Source organism: Microcaecilia unicolor, chromosome 3 (genome assembly GCF_901765095.1).
Source record: "Microcaecilia unicolor chromosome 3, aMicUni1.1, whole genome shotgun sequence".
Classification (NCBI taxonomy): domain Eukaryota; kingdom Metazoa; phylum Chordata; class Amphibia; order Gymnophiona; family Siphonopidae; genus Microcaecilia; species Microcaecilia unicolor.
In genome coordinates, this window is record NC_044033.1 from 385,525,055 (window position 1) to 385,543,510 (window position 18,456).

At 39.8% G+C, this 18,456-nt stretch overlaps 1 protein-coding gene across 1 annotated transcript in view; it reads left to right on the forward strand.

The window, feature by feature from the left end:
* ESCO2 (establishment of sister chromatid cohesion N-acetyltransferase 2) overlaps positions 1–18,456 on the forward strand; it is a 146,292-nt gene that overhangs the window by 116,907 nt on the left and 10,929 nt on the right. The window contains exons 10-11 of the mRNA XM_030198671.1: positions 4,388–4,531; positions 7,526–7,707. Coding sequence (XP_030054531.1) covers positions 4,388–4,531; positions 7,526–7,707 — 326 coding nt within the window. The remainder of the gene's footprint in view (positions 1–4,387; positions 4,532–7,525; positions 7,708–18,456) is intronic.

Here is an 18,456-nt window from a genome sequence, read left to right on the forward strand (position 1 = left end):
CTTTAAATGTAATAATGATAGAATTCATCAGATGGTGGTGGTTTCATAAACATTTCGTACCCTGCCCGTCTTTAGAGAGCTGGAAGTGTGGAGGAAGCTGTGGTTGTCACAATCCCTTGCACAGCTGATTTTCCTTCATATTTGTGGGCTCTTCAAAGGTGCAGTATGAGAGAGGCTTATTCTTTGTTTTCACTGGGGATATTAAAGAACAATAATATACGTTGCCTGGATTTTTCTGATGTAATTCTAGTCTCTCTTTACCCAAACTGCACTGAGGGGAGATCTGGGAAATTTGTAAATGCCTACTGGTTCAAAATATGGGAAAATGTTGAACTTAATGGACTACTAATGAAAGAAATTAACTTATTTTTTTAATGGAAAACCATCTTTTCAAGAATGAACAGCACATGCTGCAGTCTGTTACAATATCCTCTATAGGTTATTTTCTTTACCTTTGTTTATCTTTTTAAACTGATTCTTTCCTGTGCAGTTCTTTAAATGCTTTTTCTTAATTTTAGGTATGGAGAATGTATGCTGCATTCAGAACCTCCTATAGGTTAATATTTTTGAAAGACAATCTAATACAATTACCTTATTTCAGCTTTCAATAAGAGATCATTGACATTTGTCATCCAAAGTTGTTTGTTTTGTTTAATAAACATGTATAAATTGCAATAGGGCAAAGCTTTCCTGCTTTCCATAGTGGAACAAGAAGTAAATGCCATGCTAGGTCAGACCAATGGCTCACTGAGCTCCAGTATTGTTCCATTCAGATCATTTGGCAAATCTTAAAGGGCAGTTCATGTAATGTTGCACGGTTATGTAATGGTGCAGCTGGTGGCATGCACACCGCAAAGGCTGCATAGGGAACCAAAACTGGGGATATCTCAGACCCTGTCTCACTATTTATTCTCATTTTATGCAGTTCAGACATCAAAACTTTGTTCTGCCCCGAATGTCAGCTTGCTTGCACTGCCCTTCTTGTCCAAGGAGAGTCGCTAAGTATACATCCAGTAAAATGGAGAACCGTTGATAGGGGACTGAATACTTTCTGGCCTTGCATAGAAATCTTTTCAGTCACAGTTAGTTTAAATTCATAATCTTTCATATCCTTACATTCAGGGGGAGAGCATAATCCCTCTCCCTCTTCTTGGTCAGAACAGCTATTCATCAAAATGACCAGTATTGGGCCTGAGCAATAAAATACAAATGAGAATTTGTTCCTCTTTTTCTTTAGTTAATCTCACAGGTGAAATTTTTGAAGGATTAATACAGAGGTTCCTACCCTGTGTGTATCCATACTTGTAAATTATACATCCTAGACAAAATACATCTGGATGTGTGTAACAGAGGCAGTCACCTAGTGTGCATCTAGAAAGTGGATAACTCCTGGACCGGATCCCTCTAGGAGGCTGTAAGCAACTTGCACACAGTTCATGCTATTCCATTCTCTCAATAAGCCAGTCCACTCCAAAGGTTGTGTTGTGAACCAACTGCTTACTCAACTCTCTTCAGGCAGCAAATACAATGCAGCAGAGGCAGAATCAAATACATGAGGCAATAAGTGGCAACTTAATTATTTATAATGTTTCTGATGTTTGACACCTTTAACTCCTTAGCTCCAAGAAAAGTCCCACTGTCCTTTCAAGCTGATGCCTACTACTGGGGTGGCAGGGGATATATACAGTTCCGTTCAGTGTTAACTTACAGTTCAGATGACAGCTGCTAAGAAGCTCAGGGACTCTAAGACTTTGATGCAGATTAGGTGCAGATTCTGCTGGACACAGTAGCTTCAGAAAGTAAAATTTCTCCTTCAGCCCAGTGCATGATCTGGACCACCAGCAAATGAGATGAATAACAGGTCACCTTGCTGGAAGAATTTTATAGCTAGCCCAAGCTCTCCTTTCTTCTCAGTATTTCATAAGGGATGCAAAGGGTTCCCCGTTTCCTCATACAACAATAGGACAGTTGCTTAAGCGGCTTTCTATCACCTATATGCTTCTGGGTTACTCCTTGACTTTAATATACCAACCTTATAACTATTGGGTTATAAAGCTAAGACGTAGGCTTGAAGGGGCTGTTCCCTAATGCATAAAGTCAGAGCCTGGGAAGGCAAAAGCCAACATGGTTTTACTCTCAGGGAAGTTTCCCACTAATACAGTTCCTTCACTCTAATTGCAATATGGTAGCACTAGCTATTCCCTCTTTCTGAAGGAGGTTAGAATGTCCAAGATCAGGTGTTGCTCTGCCTGACAACCACTGAGATCAGACAAAGGTAAAATGTTATTGCTTAAAGTAGTGGCACTGGGAATAACCCTTACAGTTTTTTGCAGTTTTCTCAGCAACTGCTTTGAATTTCAATGAGAAATTGTATGTACTTATTTAGTCATCATACTTACGTATTACTATTAAACATTTAATTATCTTATGTTGATGTTATTAACATCTTAGCGTTGCTACCTAGTAATTTTTGCGCATTAAAAATGTTCAAGCTAAAACACAGTAAAATAACGTCATTCAAATGATAGTTAATGATATGTCAGAATTTTGCAGTCACACCAACAACTTTTCTTCACAGTGTTGAGCTTCCATTTCTTGAGATGATATGCAGTCACTATCGCCTTTGCTCCAAAACATGCAGTGTATGGATACTCATTTTGTCCGCTTTTGACATCTTGCTCATGATTGCCATTCCAATCCTAAATGCATTTAAAGAAATTATAAATGATCATATCAAATATAAATTATTCAAATTATTGTTTACAAAAGTCTACATCACTGTGACATCATTAACAGTAAGCTGGTACCCCCTTTTTTCACAAATAATGGTAGTTTTACAGTGCAAACATTTTTGAATTCATGAAAATCACTGGTCATTCTAAAAAGTCTGTAACTTAACCATGTTTAAAGATAATTTCATCCCACTCGGCATGTAAACATAGAGAGTAAAAGCAAATAAAGCTATAAAGTTTCACGTTGAAATTCCAAGTGGTTGCTGAGAAAACAGCAAAAATCTGTAGAGGGTTACCTTTCTTTTGCATCACCCTACTACATAAGGCACTCATTCTGCAGGGTTTTCAGCTGTGCTATTTGTATACATATCCATATAGCAAACCGTTCCTCCATGCACTTCTTGCCTTATGCCCTCAGCACCTAGGCAGTGCCCTGTAATGTACACTCTGGGTCATTATACATGTTTAAAAACATTTTGGGACCCTAAAATGGAGTGGAGGAGTGGCCTAGTGGTTAGGGTGGTGGACTTTGGTCCTGAGGAACTGAGTTCGATTCCCACTTCAGGCACAGGCAGCTCCTTGTGACTCTGGACAAGTCACTTAACCCTCCATTGCCCCATGTAAGCCACATTGAGCCTGCCATGAGTGGGAAAGCGCGTGGTACAAATGTAACAAAAAAAAAATAATAATATTTTTGCTTTTTAAAATATGGTACTATTTTGTAATCCTTCCTAAAATGTTTATGATGAGTCTCTTTAGCAGAGAATATTCCTTCTAAACTGTGCTCCCTGAATCTGGCATCCGTTCACTGTTCAGATGGTACTGCAGAGCACGTCAAGGAATAAGAACTGCTCTGTTTCCTGCTGCTTCATAGTAGTGCCTGAAACTTAAAAGCAAGATTTAGAGCACATGGCTTTGGGTTCAGAAAATAAAAACACGGGAATGGACAGGAGATAAAATCGGGATTGGAAAGAGAGGAGACAAACGATCCAAAGCAAACATAAGATGTACAGTGTATAATAGGGATAGACAAACATGGCTGAAAGGATATGCTGTTAAAGCAGGGGTAGGCCATCTTTATATGCAAGAGGTCCACGTGAATGTCAGTAGTATATGTAGCAAGCCACACACAGAAAATTAACAAATGCACCATATAACGTGATGATTGAGTGAACATTAAATTATTACTAGAATGATCTTTTACCCTCTACTTCTATCTTTCCAAGCGGTTGTTAATACTGTCAAACAAGTCTTGGCCCATTGTTGTATCCTTCCATGGTTCTACTGACAACAAAACTTTGGTTAATGACATTTATGCAGGCCATTCTGTATATGCTTCCCATGGTCTCACAGGCCGCATAAAATTAAATGACGAGCCGCTGGCAGGCCACAGGTTGCCAACTTCTGTGTTAAAGGAATGGAGAAACATGTCTAAGGCCTGAAGAGAGTATGGTAGATATTGAATAAGGTTGCAGAACTTTGCTGAATGTAAAGCTAGAGAAATGGAGGTTTGTTTTCCTCTGATTGTATATTGGAGCATTGTAGTTGCTTGCTTGGAATAAGTTTTTGACTCTGGGTCTGTGATTCAGTCTTTGACTACCGGTTATGTCTCAGACTTTTTATTTTTTACTGACATCAATCCTGGCTTTTTCTAGGCAGAAGAAGTGCGTGAGCTTGTCGATAATGAATTAGGATTCAAACAGACCACCTTGAGCTGTCCAAATAAAACAGTGACCTACCTGTATGTTTCCAATGAGAAGAAAATTGTTGGCTGTCTAATAGCTGAACAGATCAAACAGGTATGTATGTGCTGCTATGCTACAGAGGTTTGTAACAATGTGTAACCTTGGGTTTCGTCCTGCTTAAAAACTTGTTTCTTAAAAGAGTATTGTCGACAATGACACCTAGATGTTTTTCTTGGGTGCTGACTCCCAAGGTGGATCCTAGCACCAGGTAACTATGATTCGGATTATTCTTCCCAGTGAGCATCACGTTGCATTTGTCCACATTAAATTTCATCTGCCATTTGGATGCCCAGTCTTCCAGTTTCCTAAGGTCTTCCTACAATTTTTCACAGTCCGCATCTGTTTTTAACTATTTTGAATAGTTTTGTGTCATCTAAAAATTTAATCAGCTCACTTGTGGTTCCAATTTCCAGATCGTTGACACATATGTTAAATAGTACCGGTCCCAGTACAGATCCCAGCACTCCACTATTCACCCTCCTTCATTGAGAAAAATGGCCATTTAACCCTGCCTTCTGTTTTCTGTCCAATAACCAATTCATAATCCACAACAGAACATTGCTTCCAGGTCAGAGTTCTTCCATTTGGTCTTGCAATGGCTCCCCTGGTCCTTTTTCAAGATCATGATGGTTGTGGTGTATCTCCACAAACAGGATGTGGGTGCATCCATACCTGAATGACTGGTTGGTATGGACTGATTTGGAGGCAGACTCAAGGGAGGTTACAGTACAGGGAATTCATCGCCTTGATCGCTTGGGATGGGTTGTGAATTATAGCAGGAGTCAGTTGACTCCCATTTAAGAGCTGGAGAATTCAGTTTATATTGACACCAAACAAGGAACGGTGTTCCCTCCAATGGAATGCATGCTCAAACTGCAGTCCCAGAAAGGGCACAGTGTTCTCAGGAAGCCTCTTGGAAGTTGTGCCTTGGGCAAGGACTCATAAGTGCCTGCGCTGTCTCATTAGGCTCCTCCCAGAAGTTCGAGTCATGTCTTCTCCTGAGGACCTTGTGCCAGTGTCTAACTTCATGGGACATTCCCTGCCATCTGCTCAGGAGTTTCTTTTGGAGCCTTCCGCATGGGTAACATTGACCTCTGATGCAGGATCAAAAGATCGTGACTATTTAGGGTGAAATTCAGGCTTTTGGGTCTAACTCATTGTTGAAGTGCACTGTCTTTTGTTTTCTTTTCTGGCTAAGCAACTGCTAAAAGGGGAAAGGGAATGAGACTTGATATACAGCCTTTCTGTGGTTTTTGCAATTCAAAGCGGTTTATATAGTATATACAGGTACTTATTTGTACCTGGGACAATGGAGGGTTAGGTGACTTGTCCAGAGTTACAAGGAGCTGCAGTGGTAATCTAACCCAGTTCCCCAGGATCAAAGTCCGCTGCACTAACCACTAGGCTACTCATCCAAAAGAGCAGTGAAACAGAAAATACATGTTTGGCTCCCTCTTATCTGTCCATGAAAGACACAGCAGGGTACAGTGAGATGAGAACATCTCCTGGTTCACATCCCACCTTGGACACATGTTATAAACACGTTTTTAAATGTTCCTATATTTCTGATTGGCTCCAGAAACCACCACTTCTTAGAGGAAAAATGTATAATCTCTGTGGTATGATCTTATTCATTTGGAACATTCATTTGGAACTCCATCTTAAGTCACCTGTAGGGACTCTTTTAGAACTTTACTTGGGGCTTTACTGAAACATCTTTTGTGCAGATGCCAGTGCCAAGGTCTGTGCAAGATCTCCCTTGTGAAGCTAAATTGGTGTCTGTGATTTGTCTTGCTCTGATATTCCCCAGGAGTTGGTCAAAGCTGAGGAGCCCTCTTGCCTGTTTTCTGCGACCCCAGCTGAATGCTATGATTCTCTGCTTGCTTATCTCCTAATTGCTTATCTGATTGTGTGCTGATGAATAATTGGCTGTGCCTGCATGATATCACCGACTGTGCCTGAGTGAATTTGTTTGCCCCTTGCAAGAGTCATTCAAAGAACTGTGAGCTGTGGCTCTGTCTAAATCATCTGTGCCCCAGCGGCGTACAGCAAACACCTATGCAAGCCACTTGGGGTGAGGAGCCTACTATCTGGGTTGGTTTGCGCAAGGATGGTGGTCTCGGATGGCGGAGTCATGTCCCATCATTCACCTGGAGGCAAGGGCAATTCACTTGGTACTGCAGGAATTTCCTCTCCCTGGTAAAGGGAGAAGACAGTTCAACTGATGTTGGATATTGCCATAGCTGTAGCTTACATCGATAAGCAAGTGGGCATCTGAATTGTGATGGTGGCCCTGGAAGACGGCTGATCTTTAATGCTCTGGATCTGGGGGAATGGGAGCTGGCGGATTGATGGGGCCCTCCCTGCTTCAATCTGATGGCAATATGTCAGATTCCAAGTGTGCCCAACTCCTGCTGCAGGAGGGAATCAAGTTTGATAGGGATCAATGCCTTGGTGCAGCCCTGGCAATGACAGGAGCCTCCGCATTTTTCCTTCCTAGCCCCTTTGTTAGCATAATACTCCAGAGGGCAGCCAGACATCCACTCGTGTAATTCTAGTTACCTCTTACAGAAAAAGGAAGTTTGTATCAGAAAGAGTGGGAGGGCCAGAGAGAAAACCCCGTTATAGGCCACAGGCAGTATTCGAGTATCGCTGATGCCGCCGCCGGAGCATAGACTTCATTTTTAAGGTACACCCGGGGGAGAGGGGGTTTGAGAGAGCTCTGGATCTCAGAGCGGGGTGGGGCAGGGAAGGAGATATGCCGGACTATGCATGGGGGAGGGGGCTGGAGGGAGGGAAATGCCGTGCAGCGTAATTATTAGCCGCAACTAATAATGTGTTAATTGCAATTAACATTCAGCCCTAATCAGTAGTACTGCTTTTAGTTATATTTTGTTTTATTTGTATTTTTATTCTAGTTTTTATTGAATTGTAATTTGTTCTGTTTTGCATTTTTTGGTTAATTGCACACTATGCAGTTCTTTTAAGGATATAGCACAGACTCTATGGATGCATTAACCTGAATGTTACCTGCTTTGTCATTGGCAGGCATTTCAGGTCTTGCCAGAGTCTGTTTCACATGATCTCCAGAGTTTGGAGATGCTGGATCGCCACAGAGCTTGGCGCTGTTCCACTGTACCCCAAACTGCTATCTGTGGAATCAGTCGCGTCTGGGTCTTCAGTCTGATGAGGAGGCGAGGCATCGCAAGCCGAATGGTGGATGCTGTCAGGTAAGGATCACTGGGGAAAATGAGGCCAGATTGGGGAAAAAATTCTCATTCTTTTGCTTTACATTTTTTTTCACATTACATGCTGTATTTGAATACTTTGCTCAAATAAAGTGAGCTTCTCATATATTTATCAAAATTGATTATCTGAATTTTTAAAAAGAATTTTTGAAAGGGAGAAGGGCAAAATCTATCCACTTATTATAATTCTTTACTGAATACATCAAGGTGCATGAAGTGAATTGCACTATTGAAAAAAAAAGTCCTCTATATTTGAAAGCCTAATAAGTTATAAAATTTATGGGGTATGTTGTTTTTGAAGCTCTGAATTTCTAGCCTAATTGATTTGGAAGGCTTGATTCTTTTTGAGCATGAATCTAGGTGTTTCTTTTTTTCCCCCTTGATACATTGGAAGTAAATTATTGGTATCAATCAGTGATTCTGTACAACGCATGCAGAGAGAAAATTCTCAAGGATATAGAGGTACAATCAGAGGCAAGACAAAATAGGAGGAAGATTTAAAAATAGTCCATACCAAGGGGGAGCTCATCCACCACATGATCTAAATACTCTGCTAAAACTTGCTGCTTATAGCTTGATTTCTGTCTCTTAGGTTTTCCTTGTATCATCTCCCCTATCCCTCCTCTCCTCCAGGGTATACATATTTAAGTCTTTAGATCTTTTTTTCATAAATCTTCTGGTGGAGACCCCATACCATTTTGATCACTACCTCAGAACTACTGCAAGACTTTTTATGACCTTTGCAAGATATGGCCTCCAAAGCTGAACACAGTACTTCAAGTGTGATCTTGCCGGTGACTTCTATAGGAGCATGATCACTACCTCCTTTCTGCTGGTATGCTGCTCTCTATGCAGGCAGGCATCCTTCTGGTCTTGGCCACAACTTTATCACATTGTTTCACCACCTTGAAATTATTTCCTTCATTTTTTTTCTGTATGTATACCCCTGCTATATCATCCATGTTTACCTTTCACTCCTCTCTCCCCCCCCCCCCCCCCCCCCAGCACAGACTCGCTCACCTCTGTGTGGACACTCAGACCACCTCAGAAAACCTCATGATTATGTCAGCAAATCATCTGTATCAGTGAAGTCAATGGCCTGCTTTCAAACTTACTCATTCCACCTTTCAGTTTCTGAAGTCATGGCCCTCCTCACAGTTTGGCCAAACTTACTCTTGAAAAATATCAGTTTGATACATATCTCCATGTTATATTTAAGTCCAATCTTAAGGCTTTATTATTTATTAGAGCCATAAGATTGGACAGGAGCCAAAGATCATCCATTGCCTCCTGTCTGTACCTTGGTTTGAGCCCGGTGGATTCGGTTCTGCAGTAGTTTGTACCTTCTATATATATTGTGCTTTTGTATATATTTTTTTAACTTTCCTTGCTTGCTTGTTAACTTTCCTCTTCTTTCCTTTATTTGATTGGCTTTCTTTTTCTGATTTCTGATGTTTTATTTATTGTAAACTGCTTTACTTGAAAACTTTTTTATTGGTGACACCAAGAGATATACAAAAAACAATATAACTACATCCATGAATATTAACAAAAACCCAGGCAGGAAAACCAGCATATAAAATAATAGCAGTGCAAAAGTCACCAAACTTTTATAATGTATACCTCAAACAACTAGCCTTTCCCACCCCACCAAACCCCAACCGCTTCACAGCAATCCAGGAGATTTTGGCTCATACAGACTCCCAGGAGAAATTCAAGGAAATTAAGCACTAACCCCCCCCCCCCCCCCCCCCAGCTACCCAGGCCCCAACAAACCAACCCAAGAGATTAGATTCCCCCCACTCCTAGCACCTGAGTTTCCATCCTGTTTAACAACAGACTGTGGGCCTGAGGACAAAATCTGTATGTAGGAGTTCCAGATAGATGTAACACTGAGTGCATTTAAGAGACACTTTGGCATCCCTAACCTCTCAAGCCAAATTATGGACCTGATTTCTCCAATTCCAAAATAGTGGAGGATTGGATGAAACCCAAGCCTGCATAATACATTTAAGACCCACAAATTTTAATTTCCTAAATAAAAAAAAACTTGTCCTTGCTCTCCCATTTCCTTAACTGGCACACAGCCAAATATTAACACCTCTGATGTCAAGGGGACTAGGATCTGCAAAGACTGGTTTAAAAATATCAACAAATCACTCCAAAACAGCTGAACCTGAATGAGAAAAAGAATTGTCCATATCCTCACACTTTCTACACAAAGAGGAATCCAAACCCCCTGCATGACAGTTGCAGCTGAGAGAGAGAGAGGCCCTGATCAAAATTCTAAATGAGTCTCCCTAAGAATGGCAGAACTCTTCAGTGCAGCTAACAGATCCCAAGCTGGTACAGCATTTATTTATTTATTTATTGCATTTGTATCCCACATTTTCCCACCTCTTTGCAGGCTCAATGTGGCTTACAATACATCATGGAGAGTGGAAATGAGAAGAGAGTAGACATATGGTGTTACATAAGGATTTTGGGTTACATGGTAATGGAATAAAAGATAGTAATATAATAGAAGGCATTATTAACATTTCTGGATATATTTGAGAGTGTCACATATTTTGGTCTTTGTGGTATATCTTGTCGAAGAGATGGGTCTTTAGTAGTTTACGGAAGTTGGTCAGTTCATAGGTCACTTTTAGGTTACGTGGCAGTGCGTTCCCTACATTTTGCTCCCACCTACATGTACTATTGACAAATCTTTCCCCACCACCCGCACACTAAGGGCTTTATGAATACTCAAAATAGACAAGTTGTCCTCTGGGATGGAAGCAAAAAAGGCTCTCAAACGCTCCCCTACCCACAGCCCCAAGTCCTCACCATTTAAATTCAGGACATAATGTTTGAGCTGACAGTATGCAAAATGATACTGTCCTGCCCGAGCTGGTCCTGAAAATTCAACAAAGTTTTCAATGAACCTGCCTGTGTAAGCACATGCTCCAAAAAAAAATACCCCTTGTCTCCTAACAACCAAAGACCTGGTTATCTATGCCTGGTAAAAACTTGAAATTCCCACAAATGGGCGGTAGATCAATAGTAGTCGAAACTCCCCCCAACCATGTCAGAAAGGATCTCCACACCTCCATTAGTGGATGAAGAAGCACATTCCTACCCCAAAACCTTGGAAGCTGTTGATATGGTATCTTTAATAAGGAATTTAAAAGGTATGGGGTAAAAAAGATAGCCTCATAAAGAATTGGTGTATAATCCTGACCCTGATACACCCAATCATGTAGATGTTGAATTAAACATGCCTGGTTATGCAATTAAAAAGTTAGGCAAACCAAGACCCCCAGTGGACCAATTCCCTAACAGCCAAATAACTGTCACTTTAGGTTTTCTTCCTGCCCAACAAAACTTAGAAACCAAACAATAGCGTCTAAGCAGATCTAATTTTTTAAGCAGATCTAATTTTTTTTTTTTTTGGGAAAGTCAAAATTTGAAAGTGCCACGCCCCCCCCCCCCCCCCCCCCCCCCGAGAGAAACTGCATTGGCTTCTTGTCAAAGATCGAATCACCTTTAAACTCTGCTCTCTAGTTCACAAAATCCTATATGGTGAGGTGTACCTGGCTACCTGATAGATCTCATCATCCTACCTCTCAGGAATACTTTCAGGCTCTCCTGTTCATATCTTAACCTTCATTATCCAAACTGCAATGGCATCAAGTACAAATCCACGTATTCTACATCCTTCTCTTTCATCAGCACTTAGCTTTGGAACTCTTTGCGGAAAACCATAAAAACCATCACCAACCATCTAACTTTCAGGAAATCACTAAAGACCATGTTATTCTGAAATGCTTATCCCACGGCCTCTGCATGTGTCTCCACTGTTGGATGCGCATTGATCTAGAGACATTTTGGACACATTTCCGTTTCCCTACTCCTTCCGTCAATTCCTACTCTTCCCCATTATCTCTTGTAGTTTTTCCTGCTGTATTAGCTTCATTTTACTGCATTGGCGTTTGCCTCTGTGGTGCGCTGTAAGCCACATTGAGCCTGACACTGTTGGGAAACTGTGGGGTACAAATGAGATAATAAATAAAATCACCTGCAGAAAAAGCTTCTACCGTTTAAAAACTGGTTTGCCACTTTAATGGTGTCTGAATCGAAATGCAGCTTGCACCATCTCACTGCTGTGACTATCTTTAAAACGTCATTAGCATGCATATTTTTTGATGGATCACCTTTAGGTAACCTGAACATTTATTGTATTTAGAAGAACAGCCATGTTTTTAACTGTATGCAAAGTACCAACACTGTGAGATTTGAGTGCAGGTGATGAGGAGGTTTGGCTGTTTATATTAAATAAAACCAAAAAAGACAATTCCTGAAAACCTACCCAGTCTTTATAATGTAGTTTAGCTTCATTATATTTATTTTGTCGTCATCTGCTGTGGACTGGGATATGATACTTGGAAAGTGGAATATAAATCCAAAATAAAATTAAATTATGCTAAGTTGAGGTCTGACTCTTGTTTTGAGACTATGGCAAGATAATGATCTCAAGATTGCTTTTTCTACTTCTTTTCTAATGCCTGAATTTAACTTTGTCACTGCCCATTTTTCCAGGTCTTATTACGCTTCCTTTCAAACTTCAGCCTCATCAAAACAACTATTTTTTGCACTTTAAGGCTTTAGGGCAGTTAGCATATGTTCGTTTTTCTGTAATTCCAGTGTTGAGAAGTGTGGTTATGTAAATTCCATCCATCTCCTCACAATTTTGTTCACAAATTGCCACCAGATTAGCTCAGTTCTTTTCATATAGAGCTGAAGACAGCCCACCAATGATTTCCTTTGGAAATTTTGTGGGAGAGTAAATTGCTTCTTTTTTTTTTTTCTCTCAAAGCAGCTGCTGCAAAATGGTTATTATGAAAATACGTAGCAATTTCAGTAACATTGGTCATGTTTTTGGACCACTGAAGGTTTTTTATAGGAGTTGTATTAATTGAACACTGCAACCATATGTTTTGGGTTTTTCTTCAGTTCTAAACTTCACATTTGCAGCACTTTCAAATTTCTTTTTGCAGTTTTATATCTTCTATTGCCGCTTCTTGTTAATATTCTTGTAACTTTGTAAGTCTAAGTGCTTTGAAAATATGCTTCTGTTTCTCTTTTGGTGATGTGTTTGCAGATGGTGAAAGCATGGATGAAAGCCAATAGATTCCAACTGAATATTAGTAAAACACAAATTTTGTGAACTGGTTCCGATTAAGCTTTCACCATCTGTCAAATTTGATGATATTGAAATAGGTATTGTATCTGAATGCAAATATTTGGGTTGTTTATTTGACTCCAAGCTTTCATTTAAACCCCAAGTGAAGAACGTAGTGAAATACTTTTAGATTGAGAGTCCTGAGGAGGCTAAAGAATCTTTTATCATTTTGACAATTTCCGTACAGTCCTGGAAGCAATGATTTTACCTTTATTAGACTATTGTAATTCTCTGAACTTGGGTCTTTATAAACTTTGCATGCCATTCAACTGGCCCAAAATGCTTCTGTTAGGTTGTTGTCTGGCATTTCTCATTTTAAGCATATAACTCCGATCTTAAGAGTTACATTGGCTTCTGATGTACTGGAGAATTAGATTCAAAGTTTTGATGATTTTTAAAGTATTGAATAATGATGTCCCTTCATCCTTGGCCTCTTAATTGAAAATTTTACCAACCTCAATGTAGTTTGTGATTGGCTGGAAAATTGTTGCTGGATATTCCTTCTTGCAAACAGATTAGATTGGTTTCCCATCAGATTGCCATATTGCAAGTTTGAAGGAGCATGGATCTGGAATACTCTACCAAATGAGTTAGCATTACATCTTCGCTGCACTTAGTTAGACTTTTCTATTTTCACAAGCATTTGAGTAATACCGCTCTTTGTTTTTGATTTATCAGCAGTTGTTAGCTTTAATGTTGTATTGTTTATTGTACAATTTATATCATTCTGTTTTATTATGCATGTTTTCTTTTTGTACCCTGCCTAGAACAGTGGGATATATATAGTGGGTAATAAAATTCTTCCCGTTAGATTATTTGCACACTTTGTATTTTCTGTTATCCACTTTATCTATCCATTTTCTTGTGATATCTGCTCTTTTGAGTGGACTGGGGGTTTGTTTGATTTTTTGGTTGTTGGGTTTGGGTTGGGTTTTTTTTTTTTTGTTGTTGAAGTAACTGAACCATGTCAGTGAAGTGTGTGTGTTCAAAAACCTTGCAAAACATTTGTTGCATTAATAAGCCAAGCAACATTTTCATTAGTTACTCTTACTATAATCTTTTCTGCTTTTGTTACAAATCTACCTATGCCTATTTCTGGTTGAATGGAGGAGGGTAGAGGGAGGGAAGTTAATGGGTCTGTCTGGCCTGCTGCCATGATTTGATTTCCCTTCTACAGTTTCCTCAGCAGATCTCAAATCAGTAGTGAATATATTTTAGAATCGGGCTTATTCCTCAGAACTACAGAAAATTTCTGCTATGTACTTCATTTTGCTTGCTGTTTTTTTTTCCTCTATCTTAACATTTGTATCCTGGTTCTTCTTGACAATCTAATTCAGCATTTCCCATCCTTTTGGCCCCCGTGGATCTGCAAATTGGCTGAGAAACTCTTTGTGGACTGGGGAGGTGGACACCAGCAGATTTTGGGTCTATCCTCCCCACCCCTGCAGTCCATCCCCTCCCTACTTAAAAAAACAAAATACTAGAGATGGCAGGGATCCCTAAGCTGCAAACATTGGCACATGCTTAGGGTCAAGTCAGATTACAGTAATATAACTAGGCATGTTTCTGATATACAGTCAAATATGAAGTATTAAAATCACATTTTCTTTAACCCATATTCTTAAAAATATACTATTACAGTTTTAAAAACATATGAAATGAAACTGAACCCCCAAGAAGTCAGACTCTGCATACAATGCAACAGTGACATGTGGCCAACCTGTATTATGGAAAATATAAAGATAGCAGGTGAAAAATTTCAAAAATTTACATACTCCAATCACATTACAAATTAACAACTAAAAATAAAACAAAATTGGAAATTAGGTATTACCTTTTTATTGAACTAAGGTAATACAGTTTTCAATTACCTTCAGAGCCCAAAACGTCCTTGGATCAGGACAGTATGATCCTGTTATGGTATACTGCCCTGACCTGTGGAAGGAGGTTTTGGCCTCTGAAAACTAGTTAAAAAAATTTAAATATATAAAGTTAGTCCAATAAAAAGGAATTGTCTTATTTTCCATTTTTAAAAAAATTTTGTTAGAGTGGAATAACATCGTTACTACACTACTTTATCTAAAATTACAAATAAAATACCTTTGTTGTCTGGCCTTTTGATTTTTCTAATTGTTTTGGTCCCAATCTCTGTTTTATGCTTTCCTCTGTCTTCTCTTAATTCTCATGCCAGGGTTTCTTGTCTGTTATTTTCTCTCTCCTTCTGTCTTCCTCATTTCCTCCACTATATCATCTCTAACATTGTGTGTTTTTTTCCTCTTGGCATTCATCCATTTGTTTTTCTCCCTCTCTTCATTCCTTCTTACTATATAGTCTTCAGTTTCTCCCTTTTTACTGTCTACCTACAGCTTTCCATCTCTTTTCTCTCATCCAGCCTTCCCATTTCCTTTCTCTTATTCCCTAGTCTTTCACTAACTCTATCCTCCTCTCCCCCTTCTCTCTCTCACCATCCTTCATCCAGCATCGTCCCCCCTCTTTCTCTTTCCCATCCTTCCATCCAGCGTCATCCCCCTTTCTCTTTTCCTTCCCAGGTTACCTTCAGATCTGTTCCCTGCTGCTGGCATTCTGCTGCTTCTTCTGACCAGCAGCAGCAAAACAAGAAGAAGCCATTCTTTAAAATCTATTAATGTAAAATATTTCATATGCTCTGTTATATGCAGAGGCCATTGTCATCAGTTTCACAGAATATAAATAATTGTTTGTTACAACAACTATGAACACACATTTCTTTCCATTTTACCAGTCTCATTTGAATGAAAGGTACATTTACCATGCATGTTGATTCCCCTAACTTGTTTATGTATAGTTTGATTTTTCTCTGCTGCAAGTCCTTTGTATGTCCTGTAGGTGACACTAGAAACCCATTTTCTACTCTAATTGCTGCCGATCATTCCAATCTCTTTTAGAGCATATCACATAAAGAATGACACAGGGATGGGGACAGAGCTTGTGGGGACGGGATGGGGACAGAACCCATGGGGACAGGGACAAACTTTGTCTACACTTCTGTGTCATTCTCTAATGCAGATAATGTTTTGAATTTTTGGAAAAACAAGCAAAAGTGCTGGCCAAAACTTGTACAGGGGCTGCTTTGCATTCCTGCTACCAGCATGTCTTCTGAGAGGACATTTTCAATTATGGGAAGGACTGTGGAAGACAGGAGAGCTAGACTGAATCCTGAGATTGTTGATGGCTTATTATTACCACAGATTAAAAATCATAACAGTGCTTCATAGGGCATATTTCTCCCCTAGTAGGGCACACAGAATGAGTTATATCTTGTCCCCCCTGGACATTTTAACAGGGTGGATTAGGGTTCCTTGGGGTAATAGAAGTCAGCTATTGTTGGAGTTGAAAGGGTAGAGGGTGGCGGGGGGGAGTTATTAAAGTTGCTTGTTGTTGTTCTTGTTTTTATTTGTGATTTATAAATAGTTGTACAGAATATTGTTCCTTTTTATACTTCAATAAAAAGATTTAAATATAAAAAGTTTGAGGCTTGTGCAGATGAGGATAGAGCTGGTGGGGACAGAGACAGCCCACAGGGACGGGGACAAACTTTGTGCCCGTGTCATTTTGTAATACCGCAATATGAGTTCTGCCCCTGTTCTACATTATGATGAAGGGCATACAGTGTTAACTTCTGTTTGATTTGAAAATAGAAATTTGGAATAGGAAATAATATGGTAGTTCTTTTTTGACTTGCAAATTACGTTTTCTTGTTTAAGAGAGATTAGAAAGATGTACTCTAAGGAGTGTACAAACTTTCCAGAGGCTTGCATTTTAACTAATCATTGTTTTCTCCTTATTATCTCTACACTTGAGGGAATGAAGAGCAAGTTGTATGCATTAATGCCACTATCTACCTTGTTTTTGCTATTAACTTCTGTTTGCCTGAAGTGTAACTTGAATTCTACCATGGTTTTGGTTGCCACTGTCTTCCAGTAAGCTGTTCCTGGCATCTACCATTCTGTCAATAAAGAGATATTTTCTAGGCTCCTCTTTGTAGGGTTTGTTTTATAACATGTTAGCAGTCCTTCTGTGAACCATTCCTGTTATAATGTCTGTACAAAGTTACGGCCTCCAGAACAGAATACAGCAGTCAGAGTGGAGTCTTACATGCAATTTAATACAGAGTCACTGTTACCTCCTCTATCCTGCTGATACTACCTGTTTATGCAGCCAAACAATGGAAGCTTTCCCATTTACTGTAGGACATCAAATGGCTGAAATGTTTGTTTGTTTATTGAAGCGCTTATATACTGCCTTTCAGTAAACCTTTCAGGGTACAATCAAGGCAGTTTGCAATAAAACTGAAATAGAAAGGAACTACAAAACAGTGTAACGGAGGAACAGCAAAGATACAAACAAAGTCAAGACAAAAAGTAAGGTGGTTGTAGCTGCCAGAAAACAACCCAGAGCTCAGGTGTGCACATCAAATGCTTGAGAGAATAAGTGGGCCTTCAGAAGACTCCAAAACTGAAGGTAGTGTAATTCTGAACGAATTTAGCAAGGGAATTCCAGAAAAAAGTTGTGATAGAGAAGAAAGCCGAATGGCAAATGGATTCAAGACTAGTTAAATGCAAAGGGGGAGAGATGGTCACCGGCAGAGGATCGAAGGGTACAGGAGGGTCTATAAGGAATAATAAAACACGCAAGGTAAGAAGGGGTGCTGCGGTGAATAGTTTTTAAAGCCAGTATGAGAGTCTTGTGGTCTATATGGAGTACGACAATGGTGTTGCTTCAGGAGGGGAGTTGCATGATCATAATGACGTATATGAGTGAGTATACAGCAGTATTTTGAACCATCTGAAGTTTAAGAGCAATAGACTGAGGCCAGCATACACGATATTACAGAAATCTAATTTGGATGTAACTAATGCATAAAAAAGTCACATAGTTGTTGTCATAGAAACAAGATTTTGTAATTGTTGAGATTTGGGAACGAAAGGAGAGGACAGTGTCAGTGTGAGTCCCTAAATTACTTAGTGTCGATCAGTTGAATGGAGGCCCCATGCAGGGAGGGTGCAACAGCTGGAAAGGCCTGATGACTCACCAGTTTTCTGAGGATTTAAATCTAGGTGATGAATGTTGAGTGGAAAGCCAGTCATCAACCTTGTTCAGGCATAATTGAAGCACAGTCAAGTCAGGGCTGACAGGGTTTTGAGGTGAGACCAATAAGATATCTGCATAGATATAGCAACAGTTCTGAGATTCGTGGATTAGTGTGGCAAGAGGACTAAGATGTTAAAAAGTAATGGGGACAGAACCTTGGAACACCACAAAACAAAGGCAATTCCAGTGGATGAGGAAGCAAGAAGAGACACACGAAAAGCCCTACCAGAAAGGAAGGTGCTGTACTACGACAGTACAGTCCCAGAAATACCCAAAGAGGCAAGCCTAGAAAGAAGGGAGAGAGTGACTAGCCAGGTCAAAAACAGCAGAAAGATCCAAGGACACCAACAGAAGTGCATTGCCACGTTCCAAGAAGG